The sequence below is a fragment of the Cuculus canorus genome, chromosome 7 (assembly GCF_017976375.1).
Source record: "Cuculus canorus isolate bCucCan1 chromosome 7, bCucCan1.pri, whole genome shotgun sequence".
NCBI classification, from domain to species: domain Eukaryota; kingdom Metazoa; phylum Chordata; class Aves; order Cuculiformes; family Cuculidae; genus Cuculus; species Cuculus canorus.
The window spans coordinates 17,380,715-17,402,966 of NC_071407.1; the positions used below are offsets into that span (position 1 = coordinate 17,380,715).

General features: G+C 36.6%; 1 protein-coding gene across 3 annotated transcripts in view; it reads left to right on the forward strand.

Moving 5' to 3' along the window:
• Positions 1-22,252, forward strand: part of PLCE1 (phospholipase C epsilon 1) — a 143,808-nt gene that overhangs the window by 98,992 nt on the left and 22,564 nt on the right. Inside the window, exons 5-17 of one of the 3 annotated variants that reach the window (XM_054071401.1) lie at positions 5,410-5,555; positions 7,353-7,611; positions 8,318-8,526; positions 10,981-11,022; positions 12,699-13,365; positions 13,839-14,021; positions 14,920-15,037; positions 15,415-15,574; positions 19,143-19,265; positions 19,351-19,487; positions 20,420-20,658; positions 21,681-21,742; positions 21,851-22,016. In XM_054071401.1, coding sequence (XP_053927376.1) covers positions 5,410-5,555; positions 7,353-7,611; positions 8,318-8,526; positions 10,981-11,022; positions 12,699-13,365; positions 13,839-14,021; positions 14,920-15,037; positions 15,415-15,574; positions 19,143-19,265; positions 19,351-19,487; positions 20,420-20,658; positions 21,681-21,742; positions 21,851-22,016 — 2,511 coding nt within the window. The remainder of the gene's footprint in view (positions 1-5,409; positions 5,556-7,352; positions 7,612-8,317; positions 8,527-10,980; positions 11,023-12,698; positions 13,366-13,838; positions 14,022-14,919; positions 15,038-15,414; positions 15,575-19,142; positions 19,266-19,350; positions 19,488-20,419; positions 20,659-21,680; positions 21,743-21,850; positions 22,017-22,252) is intronic. The other 2 variants (XM_054071402.1, XM_054071403.1) reach the window with 2 other exon arrangements.

Sequence of the window (22,252 nt, forward strand, 5' to 3'; positions counted from 1 at the left end):
CATTAAAACCAGAATGGTTTGGTTAAATGGGTTACAGATTGTCATGCTTATTCTTTAGATACCTGGAAAATCTACTTCTTGTTTTGTACTCAGAGAATTCTCATACACATACTTTATTTTTTCAGTATTAATATTGCTTGCTTTCTTGCTCCACTGCAGGCAGTAGTTAAGTCAGCTACAGTTTATTATAGGAAGATTTTCCTGCCTAATTTTTATATGTTAGGTATTAGAGAATTTATATACTGTAATCTTTGTGGTAAGACAAAAGATTTTAATTTACTTGCTAGCAATGGTGTTAAACTTAAGGTAGACGGCTGTGTTTGCTAATTTAACTTCTGAAAGCTGCATCTCTCGAGTATGATGAAGTTCCTAAAAAATGTAGTGTAAAAATAGAAGACATAATTTCTTCCATGTAGCATCACCCGCTTAAGTACATAGCTTGGGAATTGCTGTAAAAGCCTTATAAACTTAAGAGCTGGGGAAATTGGTGTAAAGCAGTACAAATTACAAAACACTGGGCTTTTCAGGTGGAGATTCTTGGTAGTTTTCTCCCTTGGTGCTGCCACTGTATTTACATTCTGCTAAAAGATAAAATATAAATTAATTCCCATTAAAAAAATAAATTGCAGAATATATTCTCTAGCAGCTATTTAAGAGATAGTAAATGATTATGTACATATAAGAATTATTATAATCTTGAGTGTTAGAAGACGTCAAAGAAGAAAAGAACTAAAGTAAATCCATGGCAAATTTAGGGGTCCAGTTAATAATTGAGCATGCATTAGGTGTTGTTCTGTACTGTGTACTGCATGGAGCAGGATTCCCACAGAGTAAATGGTAGACAGTCCTGTAGTTTACAGTTGTAAAGACTTTAAGGTCATGTGCCATACCTTGAGGATCGAGTTCCATCATGGGTTTCTCTTTTATGTCCTTCATATTTTATTAGTAATAACAGCTGAGCGTCAGTAATAAGCCATATATCCTGTCCCTGACAAACTGGGACATTTTCGCCTTCATATAGACATGACTTTAAATCATTTGTAGTTCGGTGATCAAAAGCACAGGCTCATGTTATTTGCTCATATTATTTTTTGAATGATTGATATAAACCTCCCATGTTTAAAAGTTTAGAGTGGATTTGTTTAATTTATGCTTAAAAAATATATTCCAGCTATTAATTCTGACAGATGAGTTGTAGGAACTTTGCTGTGTAATAGCCTTTTTTAAAAAAATACAAATGAAAACAAAATCTGAAAATCGGAACAGAAATCTCTGGAGCCTTTGGGGAATGTGATGTGCTGCAAAAGGAAGGTTTGTCTATCCTAAATAAAGGTTTGTCATTGCTACAGTTGTGATAAATTCTAAGAAAAGGAAGTTGAAATGTTGAATGAGATTCAGGCACTGACTTAAAAATATTCACAGTATGTTTGAAGATTAACAATGAGTTTATAATATGCCTTTCCGAGTTGCATTAGCAATATCTGGCTTGAATTTATTTGAAGACTTTGCTCAAAGTAAGATAAGCCTAAAAAACATCAAAAATGTTTATTGAATATGTTCTATTGAAAATACTCTATTAAGCGGTGATATAGAAGGATTATTTAAAAAAATAAAAACAACGTAGAACTGGACAGAGCTTTTTGTGCTACTGTGCTTGAGATCACTGCTCAGATACAGTCTGCATTGCCTGGACAACCTGTGTGCTCAGGCTCAGATTTGAAGGAGACTCCCATACCGCTGAAAATTTCCAAATCAGGCTGCATTAGAATATATCTGAACTTTGACACAATGTTGTCAGCGTTTCTCTGTATTAGGACACCAGAAAATATTTCAATCTTAGCTCAGTATCTGTTTGATTTCTTTGTTTACTACTGTGCTGTAATGCTGAAGGACACTCATTTTGGTCCATCTGAATGAAAAGACAGATATTATTATCAACTTGTTTAAGAAGATCATGTTTCAATTTATGACTTTCCTTGTGTCTTGCAATCATGTGGATTATAGTAATGAAGCCAGGATACATTTTCTCATACTTTTCAGACTCATCAGCAGTACAGCGGAAATCTAATTATAGGTTTGCTGTGATGATTTCTGTTCTGAAGTGGGTTTAAAATGAGTTACGTAAACAGAACTATGTAAGTCAAGTGTGGAAAAAAGTAAACTAAAGAAATAATGATTAATAGGCCAATTTGTAGACTGTGATCTGATGATACAGTGATGTCTAAAACAAAAATTTGGTCCAAACAGTGTTACTGTTCATTCTGAGGAATACTTGCAATTTATTTTGATCTCCTTGGCAAGGCTACTACTGTGCACTCTTTTGGCTGGGACATGCTGTCTCTGGTCCTGGAGCTAGATAGCTCAGTGCCAGAGCTGCGAAGCCCTCACACTGCCGCAGTCACAGCCTTATAACTAGGCAGCTGTCTACCTGATGGTACTTCATCCTCGGGTTAGGTGCTCCTCACGAGTGATGCAGCTGCGGAGGTAGCTCTGCAGGCCAACGAAGAATGAACTGCGGGAAGTGGAGGTGCCATTCTCTATCTGACTGGCTGGACTGTCCAGAAGTCAGAGAGCCTGCCAAGATGGAGCTTCCCCTTTGGGAAGTAGAGATCACTTCTGGTTTTAGTGACACAGAAACTGTGCCACTCCAAAATACTGACTGTGCTACTTTCTTGGCAAAGTGGAAGGAACAATGTTTTGAATTCAGCTTCCAAGTGAATTCCATAGCCACCAAGAAATAAGTACATATGCAGAGATTTTTTTCTGCTTTTCTGTTGTGTGAGATGTGTTTAGCTCAAATGTAGGCAGCATCTGAGGAATTCCACTTCTGAACTTTCATTTGAATGAAGATCTTGAAAAGTTTGTTATTTCTTGGATTCTGTCTATGCAGAGGAAGCTTAATCACCCTGGGCAGTAAAAATATAGTGCATGCATTATCAGGTATTTTGGGGATCCAGTGGCAGCTATGCAGTCATTTGAGAATGTCACTGATTCCTATGGAGTCATATCTTTGAGGATATACTCAGGACTACTCACATATTTATCAGTAAATCACAAAATTCAGAGGTGTGTTTACTGAGTATTGTTTAATGATTGTATGTTTTTATTAATACGTATGTTTCCTCTAAGCTGTCATACATGATTTTTCCCAACGATCATAGCCCTTTCAACTTACCTGCATTTCTGTGTTGTTTTTACGTCATTCATTGTAGCTGTGGCTGTTATGAGTAATCATCTCAAATAGTACCATACCTGAGCTATTCCAGTATGCATTTATTTAAGAGCATTAGAATATTATTGTTCATGGTGAAGTTCTTGGATCCATTGATTCAATCAGCCTGGGCAGAGTAAAATCTTCAGGGAGTGCGGAGCGGGGAAGTGACCTCAGTTCAGCTTCAATTTTCTGCTCCTTTAAAGCCTATTGATTCAACCAGATTGCCCACTTTCAAATCCTCTTTAGGAAAAATCCCTTGTGGCATTATAAGTGGGTAACTGCTAGTTCTGTGGATAACTGCAGTGGATAACTGCTGGAGTTCACTCCATTTATCACCACTCTTTGGGCCCAGGCATCCGACCAGTTTTTCACCCAGGAGAGTGTGCACCTGTCAAGTTGCCCTCAAGTTGAGCCAGGGGAGGTTTAGATTGGATATTAGGAAAAAATTCTTCATGGAAAGGGTTATCAAGCATTGGAACAGGCTGCCTAGGGAAGTGGTTGAGTCACCATCCCTGGAGGTATTTAAAAGATATGGTGCTTAGAGACATGGCTTAGTGGTAGAGTTGGCAGTGGTAGGTTTACAATTGGACTTGATAATCTTAAAGGTCTTTTCCAACCTAAATGATTCTATGTTAGTTACAAAAACTTACAGTAATTACTGAAAGAGTAGTTTACCTTTTTTCTTTCTTTTCACTAGACTTAAAGTGGGTTTATTCCAGCTGTTGCCCTCCATACCCAAGTTTGATGAGGGCTAGGACAGGTGGAACACTGCTTCTTAGTGGGTCCATTTTCCACTGACCCTTGCATCCCATTAGATCATCCCCATGGTACACGCTCCTGCATATGTCCTCACTGCATAAAAGACAGAATGATATTATAACCTCATTTCTTCTGGAATACTGTCTTAAAAATGTGGTGTATTTTGTTTCATTCTGTTTTCATTCAATGCATTTCATTTCAATGCATTACTTACATTGGCTTGTCTTCTCATCTGCCCATTTCTTATTTATGGTCAATTGATTTGGGCATCAGAAAGATTAAATAGTAACTTACATTTTTCATATTCTTTGACTGTTCTCCCTCTTGAGTGAGAGACTCGGAATACTGTGTCTGTATAGGCTCGTGTTAAGTGGAAGCCCTATATATTTTTAGTGGGTTTTTTTTTCCTGTTAGTACTGATGCATTTACTTTTTATTTCGCATGCTCAGTTTATTAAATAGAAGTCTATACCCTGAGAGGCGAACTAACATTTTCTAATTTTTATAAGCCTCTCCTCACACTGATATTGTCTGTAAACTCTTGAATCCTTCAGGACCAAAGAATGGAACTCAGTGTCAGTAAACAAATCACGTTTATTGCTTCCTAAGTATTTACACAATGACAAAAATCAAGACCCCAGGGAATCATATCGTACAATGGAACAGTTGGTTTAAATTAGGTTTCCATGTGAAATATAGCTAGTTGTTATGGATGTTATGGGAACATAAATTGGAAAGAAAATCTGCACACGAATAAAATGAATGTTTGATTTTTATTTGTTTAACTACAGAGTCATGTACTAGGTTTTTTTTAAATTCATTAATTAATCACATATTAATGGTGATTTTGGTCACACAGAAATTTTTTGGGTTTTTTTGTTTACTTCATTTGTGATTTTGCAAATACATAATGTGAATTATTATAAATCTTCAGTCTATATAGGAATTAACAAATTTTACATTAAATACAACTACCAGTTTTATGAAAATAAATGAAAATAAAAATTCCAATTTATCAACTCTTACTGTTAAGAACAAGGGTTATTCTCTGTGAGGCTGGGATTTGTAAGCTGTGTTAATGAGAGTTTACACTACGGCTCTTTCTGGCAGTTTGAGAAATTGGTGCTACTGTCAGCTGTCCATTTTCTTCTGTGTGCATATTGAGAGTGCATATTCAGACTGTTATATTATGTAGGGGTTTTGTTTAATATCACTATTTATAGAGTAGTTAATGATTTAACTGTTGTAACGTGAGTGTCTGTGTGCAAGATATGTTTGCAATGTATATACAATTTGGCTGTGAATGTATAAGGAGAATTTTGACTGATACCCTCCTGATGTAAGGAAACAAAAAAAACCCCACGTGTTATCAAGTATGCATGAATGCTCCAAGTGGCATTGCTTTTGACTGCAATGTCTTTTTTTTTTTTTAACAAGGTGAGCTCATGGGTTACCTGGCTGATCCTGACTGCGGGTTCTATGGAAGAGAAACGAGAAGTCTTCTCGTATTTAGTACATGTCGCAAAATGCTGCTGGAATATGGGCAACTACAATGCTGTAATGGAATTCCTGGCAGGGCTAAGGTACTGGCAACTCTTTTTTTTAGGTGGCTTTTTAGTGATTACACTGCAGCTTCTGTTAAGCAGACGTCTCTGGAGAACAATGGACTAAACAGAAATCCGTGGCTAAATTACATCATCTCACCGTGTGACTTTCTAATAATTCCTTTGGGAAAAATAATGAAGCATGCTAAAAGCCTTTTTTTTTTTTTTTCCAAAATGCTCGTGAGACACCATCAGTTTTCCTGGTGCCTGCTAAATATGCTGTGTTAGAAAACACTTTTTTTTTTTTAACAGAAGTTTTTAAAATGTGAAAAGAAAATGGGAAAGCAGTTATTGTTTATCTAATCAGCTAAAAGTAATGTTACTTCAGGTTAGAGTTTGCAGGACACAGTGAAACATAATCATGGTAGAGTTCTAAAAGGGTCATTCTGAGATTGTAAAAAACCCAAAACCCCAACAACCAACCAAAACCAACAGAACACACCCTAATAAAACCAAACAAACAGCTAAGCCTCTTTTTTTAACTCCTTCAATTTATTTGTACTGACAGATGTTGAGATCTTATGGCGTCGTGGTCTTACATAGCTGGACCTGCAGTGCCTCCAGAAGAAAGAGAGAGCATGCGGTTAAAGGCAGTTTGTTGCTAGCTTTCCTACAGAATCCCAGCTTCATAGGGGCCGGGTGAGCAGGAAAGCAGTGCCTTTGCATAGGCAGCTCTGAGGGCAGCGAACTGGACTGAATAAGAAAAAGTGAAGATCAGCTTTCCCGTCTCTTAGCCTCAACCCTCCTTGTACATTGTGTTTGTGTAACAAAGCTTTAAAGTGTTTGTATCGTCACCCTTTGTGGTTTAGTAAGGATTCTCGTTGAGCTATTTGTTTACATTTTTGGCATATAAAACACTTTTGAAACACTGATAACCATGGGCAGTCTTTTTGAGCAGCATGCATCCCCAGTCTCTGAGCCATGTAAGTTGTGAGAGAAAATGCAAAGTCAATTGAGGGCTTAATTTTGTACCTAATACACCTGCACAGCACGGGGGAGGGGAGAGAGGAGAAGGCGGCTGTTGCTGATTAGCAGTGTTTCTGGCACAGGTACAAAAAAATGGGTTAAGGATGTTCTACTGTCAGCATTTCTACAGAGCTTTTGGTATCTGGGGCCAGGAGTGGGGAGAAAGGCTGTGACACTGCATAGGCATTCAGCTCAGAAACCTCTCAGCAGTACTCACGGTCCTCGGGGGAGCATCAGGATGAAATTGAACATTCTTTTAATCTGCTGCACTGCATTAGTGTGCGAGAGCTGGAACACGGTCCTGACTGACTTCTTTCCCTGAAAATCAGTAGTTCATTTTGTGAGTGAAATGGGGAAAACATGTAAATTATTTTAAATAAATTTAACTAAAAAAAAATTGCTATGGATTGTTCATAATACAACGAGAGGAATTTGTAATGAACCATTTGTTTTATCTTTATGACATATCCTTAATCTTTTCTTATTCCTTCCTAGGCCCTTACAAGTTTAAGGCAATGACACAATGAAAATGTCAGAAAACCTGCTTGTATGCCTCATGCAACTGGGCTTTTATTAAAATGTCTGCTTGTTTCTCCTTTTTAGTTTTTAGTTTTGTTCTTTAATGGTTCAAAGATGGCAGAAAGGGTACACTAACCAGAATTTTCTTAAAAATAATGACCTTGTGTTCATTCATTCTTTTCTGAGTAATGATGATAATTTCCTGCATTCCATACAAGCCGTGGGTGTTGAACATGTATGTAAATTGTTTTTAAATTTTTTAAAAAATGTTGTGATCTCTTTTTGCAATAGGTCAAGAAAAGTTTTAAAAATGTGGCAGTTTATGGATCAGACTGATATTGAAACTATGCGAAGTCTGAAAGATGCTATGGCACAACATGAGTCATCGTCTGAATACAGGAAAGTGGTGAACCGGGCACTGAATATTCCAGGCTGTAAAGTTGTTCCTTTTTGTGGTGTATTTTTAAAAGAGCTTTGTGAAGTTCTGGATGGAGCATCAAGCCTCATCAGACTCTGTCCACGATATAATTCCCAGGATGAAACATTAGAGGTAAATGGGACTGATATTCTACGAGGTCATGTACATAGCCATCCAGTGCTTGATTTTATATTAATTATTTTATATGAAGGCATCATGTAATTAAAGGTATATAAAACCGACTAGTACCAGGCTGTTCAATTACATGGACCTCAACTGAATTCCTGTGGTTATTGTAGCAGTTTAGATTAGGATGTTTATACCTAGTTCACTATTGTAGTAACGTTAATACCAAAGTAAGTACTCTTAGTACTTAACAATAGTACTAAAAGATCATGTTTATACCCTGGGTAAAGTAAGTATGTAAATCCCAGAAAGTGTAACTATTGAAAAGCTCTGACCTTCCACTTAACTCATTGGGAACCAGAAAATTTTCAGTTCCTTAAAAATGAAGTTCAGAAGCTCAGTGGACCAAGCTTCTCTCTGTGAAAAGAAGCAATTCCTTTGAGTTTTATTGTTTGGATTTTGAAAGAAAATATGTCCCTGTTACATGGAAAGATTAGGATTTAAAACAGTTTTCACTAGTTATTGTAACAGATCTTACTTGCTTTTTGCAATGATTTGGTCTGTTTAGGATGGAAGTAGGTACATAATCCCATTAGAAACTAATAGGAAATATATGCCAAATACTCTTAATTCTTGTAAAAAAATTCTCCGGTGAGAAGCAGATGGCACAATATTCTATTTATTACTATACTAATCTTTTAGGTCTCTCTAGTTTGTTTCAGATTACAGTGGACAAGATAATTTCTTGCAACGAGTAGGCCAAGATGGTCTAAGTAATCCAGAAAAAGAATCAACAGCAAACAATATCTTTCAAACTATTCGGAGCTGCAATCGCAGTTTAGAATCTGAAGAGGGTGAAGATAATTTTAGTGAAGGGAGCAATTCAAGAAAAAACTCTTTGAAGGACAAAACCCGGTACCAGTAGGTCTTATTTCATTTTTCTGTCTTAACCTGTATATTTCATGTTTTTAATCTTTAATTTACTTTTAGAAGTAAGGGCGACTTTAACATCTTCCCTTCTATTTATCCTCTTTCAATTCAGAACTTTTCTCCTCTGCAGTTATGCTAAGAATCTGATACTCAAATGCTTGGAAACTCTCTGTATAGTTATATTTTCCCTCATGATGTAATTACTTCCTGTCACGATAAGGGTAAATCCTTTTTGTCTTACACATAGAGCTCTAAAAATCCACTGTTACGATTACAATTTTGATCTGTGGTGACAGGAATAGCACCAGGACGTATCTGTTATCAGAGTTCAGAACATTACATTCTACATGCTCGAGCAGTGTTCTGCCCCTTTCAAAATAAGGGTTATTTATTATCCTGCAAAAGACCTCCTCTTTTAAGGACATGTTTGTCTGGGGCTTTTACTTTATGTCCAGAAAACATTTGTAAGTCTGTGCACGTTTTGAATTTTCAGGTTGCTGTAGTTCTTCTGTTTTGCATTAAAGTTTACTTAATTGTGCCTTTTGTAAAAAAGCTCAGTGTTCAGTAATCTCAGGTTTTTGCTTTGAAGACCTGGTATATTCTGTACTACTCACCAGAGAGAAATACAGTAAATGCAAAGTTGCATCACTTGATCTTTTAGAATGTTGCTTTGCAGGGGAGTTGTAGCCCATATAGACATAGGTGGGTCAGCTTTAAACTGAGTAACCATGTTAGAGGAACTTCAAATTAAGTAAAAGAAATGTACTCTTTTGGAAGTGAAGGGTGGTGAAGCGCTGTAAAATTGTATGAAGTTTTCCATAAAAGAGCAAATTCAGGTCACTGCTTGATTTATTATATTGATAATGTGTATCAGAAAAATCCATATCTTGAGAAGTATCCAACATATCTCAGCTACTTAACCATAAAATCTAATAAGTGACTGCCTGAGAAGGAACTACCATCTTCCTGTTTAAAATGCATTTATTTCATTACCATGCAATTCTAAATCTCATTTCAAATAAATAATCATTATTTCCTGAAAGAAGAGTTTCTAATAAAATTATTCACATCTGGCCTTAGTTGCTTCTGGAAAGCAGAGCAGGAGATTAAACCAAGAAAGACAGACTCGCTTCTCTGTCCATTTATGTTGTCTCTTGACTTACTCTAGTTTAAATGCTTTCTTCCAGGAATTGTATTTAATTAATATGCTTTAAAATCAGCTTGCAACTCACAATTCAAATGGAGAATAAGCTAGAGAAGTCTTGGTAAATTAGTTATTTATTCTTTATATTTAAATATAATGTAGTAAGTTCTGCTCTAATAGAAGTAGGAATTAAATGTTTTTTAAAAGGAGCTAATATGACAGGTAGGTAATTAAAGTTATGTTTCCTGGTTCAGATTACTGACTACTCAGTTATTTGTATCTGTGGTTCTGGTCCAGTAAGTACTGATTTTAAACATGATAATGACATGTAGAAAAATATTTCAGAAAGGATTAATTTAGCTCAAGTACTCATAGACTTTGGAAATTCCGTATTCACCTGCCATCTCTTTCCTGGGCATTCAAAGAGATGGGTGAGACGCAGAGGCTGAAAAGCCATATTCTATAGGCCTTTTCTATGGAGGCTGCAATGTTTGTTTTATTTTTGATGCTATGAACAAAAGAATTCTAAGAAATAAACTTAAGTCTCTTTCTTGTGAATCCTAAGTCGTATATGCATACAGTATTATAAAATCCAAATTGTGTAATGTATTACCTGATAATTGTAGTGTTGTGGTGTTAAAGGCAGAAAAATGCACTGTATAACACGTTTCTCACTACTTCAGAATTGCAAGGAAGATTTTCAATTAGTTTGCCTGTTGTTCATTTGGTTTAGTATATAGTATTTAGTATTCAGTATTCAGTATTTAGTATTTAGTATTGTTGAACATGAACCCACCAAAGCTGGTAGGTTAGTTGGATTTGAAGTAAAAAGAAAGGCATCTAATAAAATCAGTAGGTAATGGGTATAGTTACTTTCCCAGTTGTTTTAGTAAATAAACTCTGCAACTCTGTAATCAGTGACCTGTCGAATCACCTTTATTGTCTGTACTTGCTACGTAAAACCCAAACTTTAATCTTTGCTAGAACTCTGTCTTGACAGTTCTCAAATAAATATATAAAGGTAGGTAGGAAAAGACAAAAAAGTTAAAGTTTGAAATACAGTTTTTGTAGAACTGTGAATCAGTTGACCTATTAAGATACTCTAAACTTTGATGCATTTCTTCATTAGCCTGATTGCATCTTCACTTTTAAGCTTTCCTGATGACAATAAACACCTTTTAAAGTAATAGAGGAAAAGTTCACGTTTTTTCCTTTTTCTACCCCATACAATTTTCTCCTCTAAGACTGCAATCTGTTTTAATATTTCCTTTTGTCTTTCTTTTTATTTCCTTGCATCTCAGTGCAGCACATGTAAAGAAAGCTTCTGATTCAAACCAGGTTCTGTAAGTGTCTTCTCAATAATTGATAGCTGTGTCGCTTTTGGCAGCTCATGTCAGAGGTTATGTTTCTGTACATGATTACATGTGTGTGCTTGGCTTACCTGCTTCTTGTAGATATTAATCTGCAGCATGCCAGTGCTGTCAAATGGGAAATAAGGCATAAACAAAACTCTGCCTTTTCTGTCTCCACTATACTCCTCCAGCCATGCACATCTAGTCTCAGAATACGTTCTTTAGCATTTTTGCAGAGATGTATTTGATTGTTTTGACGGCATGGGGGAGAAAGAGCTGCTTTGTTTGTTTGTTTAATTTGAAAATCTTTATTTTGTATAATACAGGTAAATATTTTTGTATACATGTGTCTGCTAAGACTCTGGTAAGACAATTTATAGCAGCTCAGCTATAATGCATAGACCTTTATTTTTAGGAAGGTTTCTTGAGTAAATGGAACTATGGTTAAGGCTGATACAGTTATTCTGCCTTAATCAGTCCCCTCACCACAAGCAGTAAATCCTCATCCTGTTGGTCACGTTTTCCTAAATTTGGCAAAGACGTAGAGATCTCACTGATTAATAAATTCATAGAGGAATCATTAGAATTGATGTGTAGAATAAAGAAAAAGTTTAAATTAATTAGTGCGCTGAGTGGAGAAGAGTTTGAGAATGAGCTAATGGTGGCCTGGCATTTGTGACTTGGAAAAAGTTGCAACATGAATTGTCTTTTGCTTAGCTGGTAGGACACGGGCAGGAACCAAGAGTACTTTGGCGATACAAAAGGGAAGCCCTGAGGGTGTGTTAGGACAAGGTGCCTTGAAGAATGTGCAGGGGAAGCTGGTTTGGATTTTATTGGCTGGATATTATTAGGAAGATGTGCTTCATTAGTTCTGCTGTAATGCAAGCAGTTTCCTCTCTTTTTATGTTCATTAAAGCAGTATCAAAATATTTAACATTTGTACATTCATTCATGTTAGAAGCTTCTGCAGGGAAGAAATTTTATTTAAACTATGTCATTTATTAGTTTGGTATTGTTGTTCTGTATCCACTGTTTCTAATTATGGTAAAATATTTCAAAAATTTTGGTTGCTGCATACAAGTTTCATGTTAATATTTTTCTTGAGTAAAATTAAATTTTCTAATGGAAAGTGTCTGATAAAATTCTTGCTGTATTCTTCTGAGGAAGGTATATATTTTAACCACTATTTTACAAGTGTTAATCAGAGAATTATGTAATGTGAAAGGTCTGCACATTAAATAAAAAATAGATCAGAGATTAGAAGTTCTGTCTCCAGGCCTCTAAGTCCTGCTAACAGTTTCCATATATGGTATTTGATATTTCAGACAAAGCAGTCTTATTCTGTGGATTTAGCAACTAGAATCACTTGGCTTTAAGATCCAAACTGAAGTTTTTTACTGTTAATGTAATGTTTGGAAAGTTCTGAGAAAATATGATTATATTCTAACAGGAGTTGTAATTAATTATAGCAGCGTGTATTAATTCAAAATTGCAATAACATAAATTTTTTTACTGTAAAAACTACACATGTTCCTGTAAATCCAAATTATATAGTGACAGTATTATTCCTTTTATTTAAACTACAGCAGAAAAAATATTCATCAAATGTATTATAAATCAGTGCATGTATCACTAAATATAAGTCTCTCATTTTCATTCACATACAGATTTATAATTGGAGATCTTTCGGATTCTGAAAGTGATATATTTGAGCAGTTGAAAGAATGGGACACAAATTCAACAGAAGAGCAGCAAAAGGCTTTCTGCCATGGGATAGAACTTATACCCTGGTACGTGTTGTCTATCAGGGCTGATGTCCATCAGTTCATGCAACAAGGAGCAACTGTCATCCATTACGATCAAGAGACACATCTTTCAGCACGTTGCTTTCTTCAACTTCAACCTGACAATAGTACTTTGACTTGGACAAAACCCACAACGGTTTGTCCTGCAAATGCTAAGGCAAAACTGAGTGTGCTGGGTAGTAGTGCTGAACTTGGTAAATACCAGTTGCTTGGTAATACTGGACTGGTGGAAGGATTTTTGGACTTGTTTTCAGCCAAGGCTGTATATATGGGACACTCTGGCATTGATATGCACACTGTGTGTGTTCAAAATAAACTTTGTAATATGTCCCTTGAAGAAAATGGTGTAACGCTACTTTATGGACTTCATACTACTGATAATAAGTTGCTGCACTTTGTTGCTCCAAAATATACTGCCAGAATGCTGTATGATGGATTGCTGGAATTGACTAAAGCTGTAAGAAAAATGAGGAGGTTCCCTGATCAAAGACTACAGTGGCTACGGAAACAGTATGTCAGCCTTTACCAGGTAAAAGATGTGGTGATTTTGTATAAGAAAAGTTCAGAGATGTCAACAGCTTAATGTAATGCAATTAGTTTCTATTATAAGTAAGCTAAGATTAAAGATGAGCACCAAATCTCCAACTTCGTAACACAGCTTAATTTAATAACATCTAATTGTCCATATAATGTTTTGTCAAACTTTTTATTATTATTATTATCACACTGTTCATATTTGGAGTTTTGGAATAAATATTTTATTAAAAAAAGCAATGACTGTGCTTGAAAAGGGTGCTGAAATACCGAGTGATGAGAGTTATGGCCAAAAAAACCCCACAATAGCAAACTAAATAGTCCTTTGGTATTCATGGAATAATTAAAAATTGCCTCGTCTTGATGTTTTGTCTTTCCTTGGTTCCTCAGAAATGTCTGTATTATTGCTTAAGAAAAATGTCTCTGTTCTTGTTCTCCTTGTTTTGTTAACACTGACGATTTTTGTAGGAGGATGGAAGGTTTGAAGGCCCAACCTTGGCTCAGGCTATTGAACTGTTTGGAGGCAGACGATGGAGTGCAAGAAACACAAGCACGGGAACTCTCACCAAAAACATGGAGAAAGCTAGTGTACAGAGAAACAACACTCTGGGAATAAGCACAGCTAAGAAAAAGAAGAAAGTACTCATGAGGGTAGAATATTTTGTTATTCGTGTATTTTGCAGTTTGTCTGGCTGATTTGTTGACTTCCTACAGTTGTTGTGTAGCTAAATGGGTTCTGAACTAGAGAAAAGAAGTTAGATGATAATTTTAGAACTGTTCATTAGATGATAATTTTAGAACTGTTCATTGCAGTTTTAGGTTTGGGGCTTATTGCTTTCCAAGAGTTTGGGTTTCTTTTTTCATGCTTGAAGTATTCTCAGGTCATGTGGGCACTGGTGCTACCAGACGGGGACAGAATCTTGAGACCTTTAGGTGCTACCACAGTATAAAGGTAAAATCTTGGTAATAATAAAAATATTAACATGCAAAGTGATGTTTGGAGGCTGGTGTCAGTTTCCTTGCTCCTTTTTGTTTTCACATTTCCAAAAATGTCACCAGTTATTCCACCTCAGATTAGCACACAGCTTTTATGTAGGAACACTGGACAGGAACACTGGACTCCATCTGTCAGTCTCTTTTTTCCTGGACTCAACCACTTTCAGCAATAGCCAGGAGAGAGGAAAACACAGGGACTAGCAGCTCTATGCTATCCACATGTTCTAGTGAGCAAGGAGGGGAGATCCTCAAATGACAAAATCCATCTTCTCTAGGGCTCCTGTGCACCAGCGGAGTAGTATAAAACCAGCTGCACCACTTTAGAGAGGCGCAATCATTGTCATCTTCTGTGTGATGTCAAACTGAGGTAACACCTAATGGTCCCACACTTCATCATGTTTATGTTGTCTCTTTTCTACTGGTGTCAGCCTTACAGAAGTCTGTTTCATAAGGAATAGCTGATTTATCTCATGATTGTGTTACAGATTGAACTGGTAAAGAATGGGAATGGTAGTGTTCTGGGGATGTTTATTATGGTGTTCATTATTTCTAGGGTGAAAGTGGAGAGGCCACTGATGATGAAATGGCAACTCGAAAGGCAAAAAGCTGTAAGGAATATCGTAACAGAAGTGGTTCAGATCCTCAAGATATTGATGAACAAGAAGAACCAGGTAGATATATTACTCCAGTACTTAAAAGTCCCTCAAGATTTTGCTCTAAGTATTTTTATACAGACATTTTTTGTAGTGTTAAAAATACATTTATGAAATAAAACTTCTTTTGAAGTTGAAACTACAAATGCTATAAGCTTTTGAATTAATTTCTGTAGTTGTTCATGATTGTTCTTTCATTTAGTTTCAGTAGGACTTCCTTTCCATTCAGATTAAATGAGTATATTAGTGTTGTTCAGATTGTATTTCTTGACTACCTAGGGACAAATCTAGAATCCCTTTAGTGTCTTACTTATGCTACAGAACTCTTGGACAAAAGCATTTTTGTTTGGTCAGATGTTGTAATTATGCTGCAAACTTTTTTTTTTTCTCCATAGATCAAAATATTATTATTAATGCTTGTCCATCTAACAACTTGCCATCAAGAAGAGCTCACTCTCTGACAGCATCTGGATCTCCTAATTTAGGAGCTACATCATCTTCACCAGCCAGACCAGTTTCCTCTCCTGTAATGTCTTCAAACAAGAGTCAGTCTAGGTAGGGATGAAATCAATACTTTGATTAAAAACCAGAAAAGTTGCTGTTACATCAAATGTAGGTTTTGTGCCAAACTGATGAAATCTGACAAAAACAATGCCAGCAATGTCATTAGCCTTTTGATAGACACATTGAAGAACAACATAGGATGTTTAAGCTGGAATAGCATGAATCTGAGGATAGCTTTTTTTGCAAGTCCTGGAGCAGCATGCTTGTATGTTACAGAAGCAGATTGGAATGCTGTTCCAAAACTACGCAGATATGGAGTTTAGCTCTTTCTCCACGTCTTCTCCAAACTGTATAGACGTCTTCTGTATAATGAAAATCAACCAAAATGTTATGGATATGTGAAGTTCTGAGGTTTCTCAGCACCAGTCATTTCTACCTGGGGGATTACTAACTTTTGTTGACGTTCCTGGTGATGATTGCAGTACTATCTCAGGAACTGAAGGAACGGATTTGAAATCTTTCTCTTACAGGCCTCTCCTCCGTGAACATTCAGTTAATCCTTTTTGTGTTACTTAGGCAATGCAAAAGGTTATGCTGTGGTTGTGCAGTGAGTTAGTGCATAGAAGAAGACGCTCTTAACAGAGGCCTTCCAGTGTCTTTTTAACAGAGTGATATGGTTATGAGTTTGAATCATGAAGTTTCCAGGAGAGCAGTGGTAAACACTGGAAGAGATTACTGCTGCTGACAAAACTTTATTTCTGAGATGTCTTGTATAATGGGTTATGTTGTGTATTTCTTAGGGATTATTTTTTTACATTTAAAATGGTTAGATTTGGCAATAGAAGTGAGTAGAACACATGTGGACATCTCTGGTGGGTTGCTTCTCCTTTTAACGCTGCTTTCTGAAACTCTTGCTATGTTCTTTAAATGCCATCTTATTCTGTCTTCACAACTATGGGATGAACATGCCAGACTAGGATTTATCTCTGTAAGACATTTTTCTTATTTTATTTAAGCATTGGAACAGCTTTCTTTTTCATTAAACTGAAAAAATACTGCTTTACTACCTCTGGAAAATGCTTCTCAGTTTTGCAAATCTGCTTTTTGCTTTTATGCCAAATTAATTATTTTTCTCTAAATGAGATTAAAAGGCTCAACGGAGAACATGCATTCCTGGGGGAAGGACAGCTAGTGTTCCTTTAAATCCTCTCAGTTCTGGGTTTTTGTACAGATCCCTGCACAGCTTAGCACTGTGGGCCTCCCTGAGTTATGACAGGTTTTCCCTGGCAAAGTTATCTGGAGACTCCTCAGTGTTGCTTGGTAGAGCTCTTCCCAACTTTATATATCTTTGTTGTAAATTTTAAATAATAGTAATTCTTATAGGTAGAGAATGAAAAATGCTGGTTTGACATATATGACTCACAGCCTTGATATTCCTGACCTCCTTACAAATAATTTACATTGAGAATAAATCCTCATACAATCCAGATGCCCAGATAATTTCCAAACACAGCGAGGCTGCAGCTGTGTTCTGTCATTCTTTCAAAGCAGATGTGCATCCAGCAAATTTCCAAGTTCTTTGGGAATCTAATGCCATCTGTAAGGTGAAGGAAGCAGAGGAAAGGGTGGTAAAACCACTGAGAAACAGGTAACAGAAAATTTCAAGATGGGGGCTTTTTTGTGAAGAGAGAGTAAACTGCCTGTCTTATTAGCTGTATACAGGTGTAATCCAGACTGCTGCTAATTGCAGTCTTGGTCATTTGTGTTAGTGGGGCTTTCTAGGGGGTGGGGATGGCTTGTTTTAAACGCCCTACGTTTTTTACCCAGGAACAGTTGTGGAAGATAATCTCTAGTGATCAGATTTGGTGAAATGCTGTGTGTTACCATCTGCTGCTGGTCTTCCATTTGGAACTCTACAGTTCCAGTCTGTTTTCTGGAGTCAAGAGACTTTCCTCATCATGGCTTATTTTCCTTGTCTGATAAAAATGTTAGGAATTATTTCAGCCAAAAATTTATATGCGGTGTGTCAGTACTTGCATAGTCATGTCAAACAAATTGAACGTTATCAACTAAAGTAAATGGTATTTATTGATACTTTTAAATCACATTCTGTTTTCAATTGCATGCATCTATTGCAGACCAGGAGTGAGCTGAAGAATCTGATCTAGCATATTTGTGTAAAAAGTTGCCTGTTTGCAGCAGGGGAATGCAAATGTCTTTAGGAACACTGGACAACAAGCTGGTCCTGGTTTTCCGTCACAGCTATTGGAACTAGTTGGACTGAATTTGACGGCAGAATTCATAGTGTAACGGCTGCATAGAGTTTAACATTATAGAGTGATGAAGTCTGAAACACAGTCACCTAGCTGATATTTTGAAACAAATACTGTAACTTCCAGATTAAGTTATAGTTTAAGCTAAACAGTTCTTGGTATTTGTGCTGGCTGCTTAAATCCCTCCCTTTTCAGGATGCTGGTGCTGGCAGATCCCATTTCTGCAGTGTGTTTTTATTGGTGTTTAGACCCAGGAAAGGGCTAAAGAGCTCAGCCTATCATTGCAAATTAGTATATGAAATTCAGTAAGGACTTGGTCGTACTGCTGGGGGGATAGTTCAAGTTGGGGCCTGGCTACACTTACTAGTGCAAATCCTGTAGCCTGAAGATTTTGGGATGTGGTTTTGGAAATGTACTGGTTCTGCTTCAAAAACTTTGTTCACCTGCACAACTTAGGTTATTGGTTGCAGTTATAAAGAAATTATTTGGACTTGATATTACTCAAGTCAACTAAAATAATTAGCACCAAAGAGCTAGTTGTTTCTGTGATCAGTTTCTGTCTCTGCTCTCAAGAAATTCCAGTCTGATTTCCATCTATCTGCCCACAAAGCTGAAAGGAGGAAATCATTAGAGCCTCGTTTTTAGAATGGAATAGCCTCTGGAGGCTACTATCCAAGCCTAAAAGAAGAGGAGGACTGTAGCTTGATATACCTTTGAGGTGTCTGATGATAATTGCAACTGTTCTTGAGAAGTATCCGGGAAACCCATGGACTCAGAAACAATGAAGGTTGAGTGTCAGGAAAGAGGAAGTGTTATGGTTCCTAAAATCTGCACCTTTAATGTTGCCAGATATAAGAAACTCTGGGTGCACAAGGAAAATATTTGTTTTCCTTGCATATCAAGTCAGAATATCACTATTCTGTTTTGATAGCACAGAGCTTTAAGAAATTCTGCATCAATTTTATTTTTCCCTTAGCAAATCTTCAGTGAACTTTGTATGCAGAACACTGACATGTTTTCTTTAAAAGGAAAACGAGAGTGCTTTCCTTTGTGCCATCTGCATCAGACCCTTTTGCACATGGAAGTGTTTTAAATAGCATGCATATACATTATTAATTCTGGCAAAGTCTGCAGTTGTCTTGAGGGAAAAGAATAGCTGCTGTAAAATAAGAAGGTACAAACTGTCATTATACATCTTATAAGACACTGTTTTATTTGCTTCTTCCAGATATTGGTAATAAATACATCAAGGAGAGCACAAATAAAGTGTTAATGCAGTAATGTGTAATATTCAATAAGTAGAAATTTAATGTTACCAAGCTACAGCAGTCTTTTTCCTTATTTAGCACATGGAGCAGCAGCAGCTGGCATGGCCGTGTTAAAGGAGGAATGAAGGGTTTTCAGAACTTCATGGTGTCTGATAGTAACATGACATTTGTGGAATTTGTAGAGCTCTTCAAATCTTTCAGGTAAAACATACCGTTGTTTTGTGCTGATCTCATTCATCCAATTTTATAAAAAAGCAAAAATTTAACTTTTCAACTCTTTTCACAGTGTCCGTAGCCGCAAGGATCTGAAAGACCTTTTTGATGTCTATGCTGTGCCTTGCAATCGATCTGGTTTGGAGCCTGCTCCACTTTACACTAATTTGAAGATTGATGAAAATAGCAGTGGATTCCAGCCTGATTTAGGTTTGTTAAAAAGAGAAATACAGCTGTTAGACTGCTGAGCACCTTCAGTTATTGGCCTTAAGAAAAAGTGTGGCAGTCGATCTCATAAAAAACTGTGAATTAAAAGTTTAAGTAGCTGATTGCTTCTGAACCTCCACTAATGCCTATTTAGCAGGATTTTAGACAAATTATTTGTTCAGAAGTAAAGGGGAGGAAAAATATTCCTTATTTACATTAGCCAGATATGTCTGTAATCAGTATAGCAGAGGCAGAAAACTTGTTGCTGAGTGTCTGGGTCCAACACAGGGATCTGTATCTGGTTGCAGGAGCTCTGGGAGGGCTAAATCACTGAGTAAATTTAGGGAGGAGAAATGAGGAGTCTGTGCCCTGTGTCTCATTTGGTTGTTTTTTTCCCTATCTGGTTTCCTAGTAGATCTGCTTTATGTGGAACAAGGGAGAAAGAAACCTCTGTCCCCTTTTGCTTTCCCCAGTTGCTATAATCTGCATCTGGAGCTTTGTCCACATTTAAAGAAAAGCATCTTTTTACCAAGCAGCTTGTGGAGAGGGTGCAGTACAGTACATTGGCATGAGACTGGAAGAAGATAAATGGTGATCACACAGCAAGGGCATGGGGTGAAGGAAGGGCTTTGAAGCTGCATGTGGTAGCGAGAGGAAGCAGGAAGCTCCTGGGTGAATGTGTGAGAGGGTGTAAATCCGTGTTAAAGGTTATGGCATCTGAACACTTATAGTCCACTCCCACTATTTTCATACATGCTTAATACTCTTTCATCTATTAGTGAATAGAAACAAGATGGTTTTGTTCTAATTTACTATGTCACTGTGATAAGATTCAGTCAGATATTTATGCGTATTATATATTATATTTGATACAGTACACATAATTGTCATACACATAATTATGTAGTTTATATTTCCTGTTTTTTTCTTTTAAGATTTGTTGACTAGGAATGTTTCAGACCTTGGTTTGTTCATTAAGAGCAAGCAGCAACTATCAGACAACCAGAGGCAAATATCTGATGCTATTGCTGCTGCCAGTATTGTAACCAATGGTACTGGAGTGGAAAGCACATCACTGGGAATATTTGGAGTGGGAATCCAGCAGCTAAACGACTTCCTAGTGAATTGCCAAGGAGAACACTGCACCTATGATGAAATCCTCAGTATAATCCAGGTCTGGAATACAAATATCTTGAAGTTCCTTTTACTTGACCTCTTGTTATTTTTATTTTCCCCACTAGCATTGCCCACCTTGTAATCAGAATAACGTATCTTTGTGGATATCACTTTCACACTGATGCTGTCACTACAGTTTACTTGAATTTAAAACTTAATACTGTCTTAATTCTGGACTGTAAAATCATGTCCATAAGTATGTCCATAAAAAGAAAAAACCCATGCAAATAAGCAGTTTTATTGCCTGTTTGTGGTTTATGCGGAAAGTGATGTCGCCACTTGAGAAAACTATACATGACAGTGCGTTATTTTCTCCTTGTCTGTGACCACCTTTGATGGAGCTTAACCCTAATTTGAAACTTAAAAAACCCATTTGCCTATGTTTTTACTTTATTATAAAAAAAATTCCAGAGCAAACATGAACATTGTATTCCCTTATATACAATGGCTGAAGGGATTGGAAAGTATGGAGAAAATTTTGAATTCCTCCAAACTTGCATAATAAATATACTCCAAAATTAACCTACTACTGAGCAGTTAACAAAGGCTAAAACCTGTGTACTTCAACTGTCAACATTTAATATAAAATTGCAAATTTTAAAAGACAGACATTCGAAGGAAACATCAAGTTAGCATACCACAAGTCTCTCTAATTTTAGATAGTGGTGTGCTGTGTTTAAGCATTGTAGATAGGAGAAGGATGCCTGATTATAGAACCTTTTTAATTTCAGTTTAAGTGCTAACTCTGCTTTGAACTGGAGGTTGGATTAGATGGCCTCCCAACATCCTTTCCAACCTGAATGCTTCAGTGATTTGCAATTATGAGTTTAGTGTGCTTGTTTAGTGATTTGTAAAACAAGCATGAGCATATTGCATGCACCTAATTACTTTATCCACAAAAAGACTGGCTTTATTTACCAGCTAGCTAGGTCAATGAGCAGGCTACGTTATGAAAACATGAAAAAGCCGTGTTTCTAAGAATTGTCATTATATATCTCTTAAATTTCTTTGTCTTGATAGAAATTTGAACCCAGTGTGAATATGTGCCAGCAGGGACTGCTATCTTTTGAAGGATTTGCAAGGTAATTATTTTATGTGTGTGTGTGTGTGTATCTACATGACAACAATGTATTCGTTTTGTATGACAGTCAAATACTCAGCATAGCATAAATTTTCCTTTCATCTTCTAGATTTTTGATGGATAAAGACAACTTTGCCTCCAAAAATGATGAGTCGCAAGAGAATGCTGAGGACTTGAACTTTCCACTGTCATATTACTACATAGAATCTTCCCACAATACTTACCTTACTGGCCATCAGCTTAAAGGGGAATCCTCAGTAGAGCTGTACAGCCAGGTATGCAGAATTGTGTGGTTTTCAACATGACCTTGTTTGTTTAAGCGGCAAGTCACAGAAGTATGACCTTTTTGCTTTGAAAAATCTAAATATCCTAAACCCCTGCTTGCAAAAAGTTGGAAAACATGATGTGTGGGAAAGTTGCCTGTAAGCACAGTTGTGCTCAAATGTCTTTTCTAAGGCAAAAAAATGGGTTTAGTTTGAGATTCATAGCATTTAGACACCAGTCAGTCTGA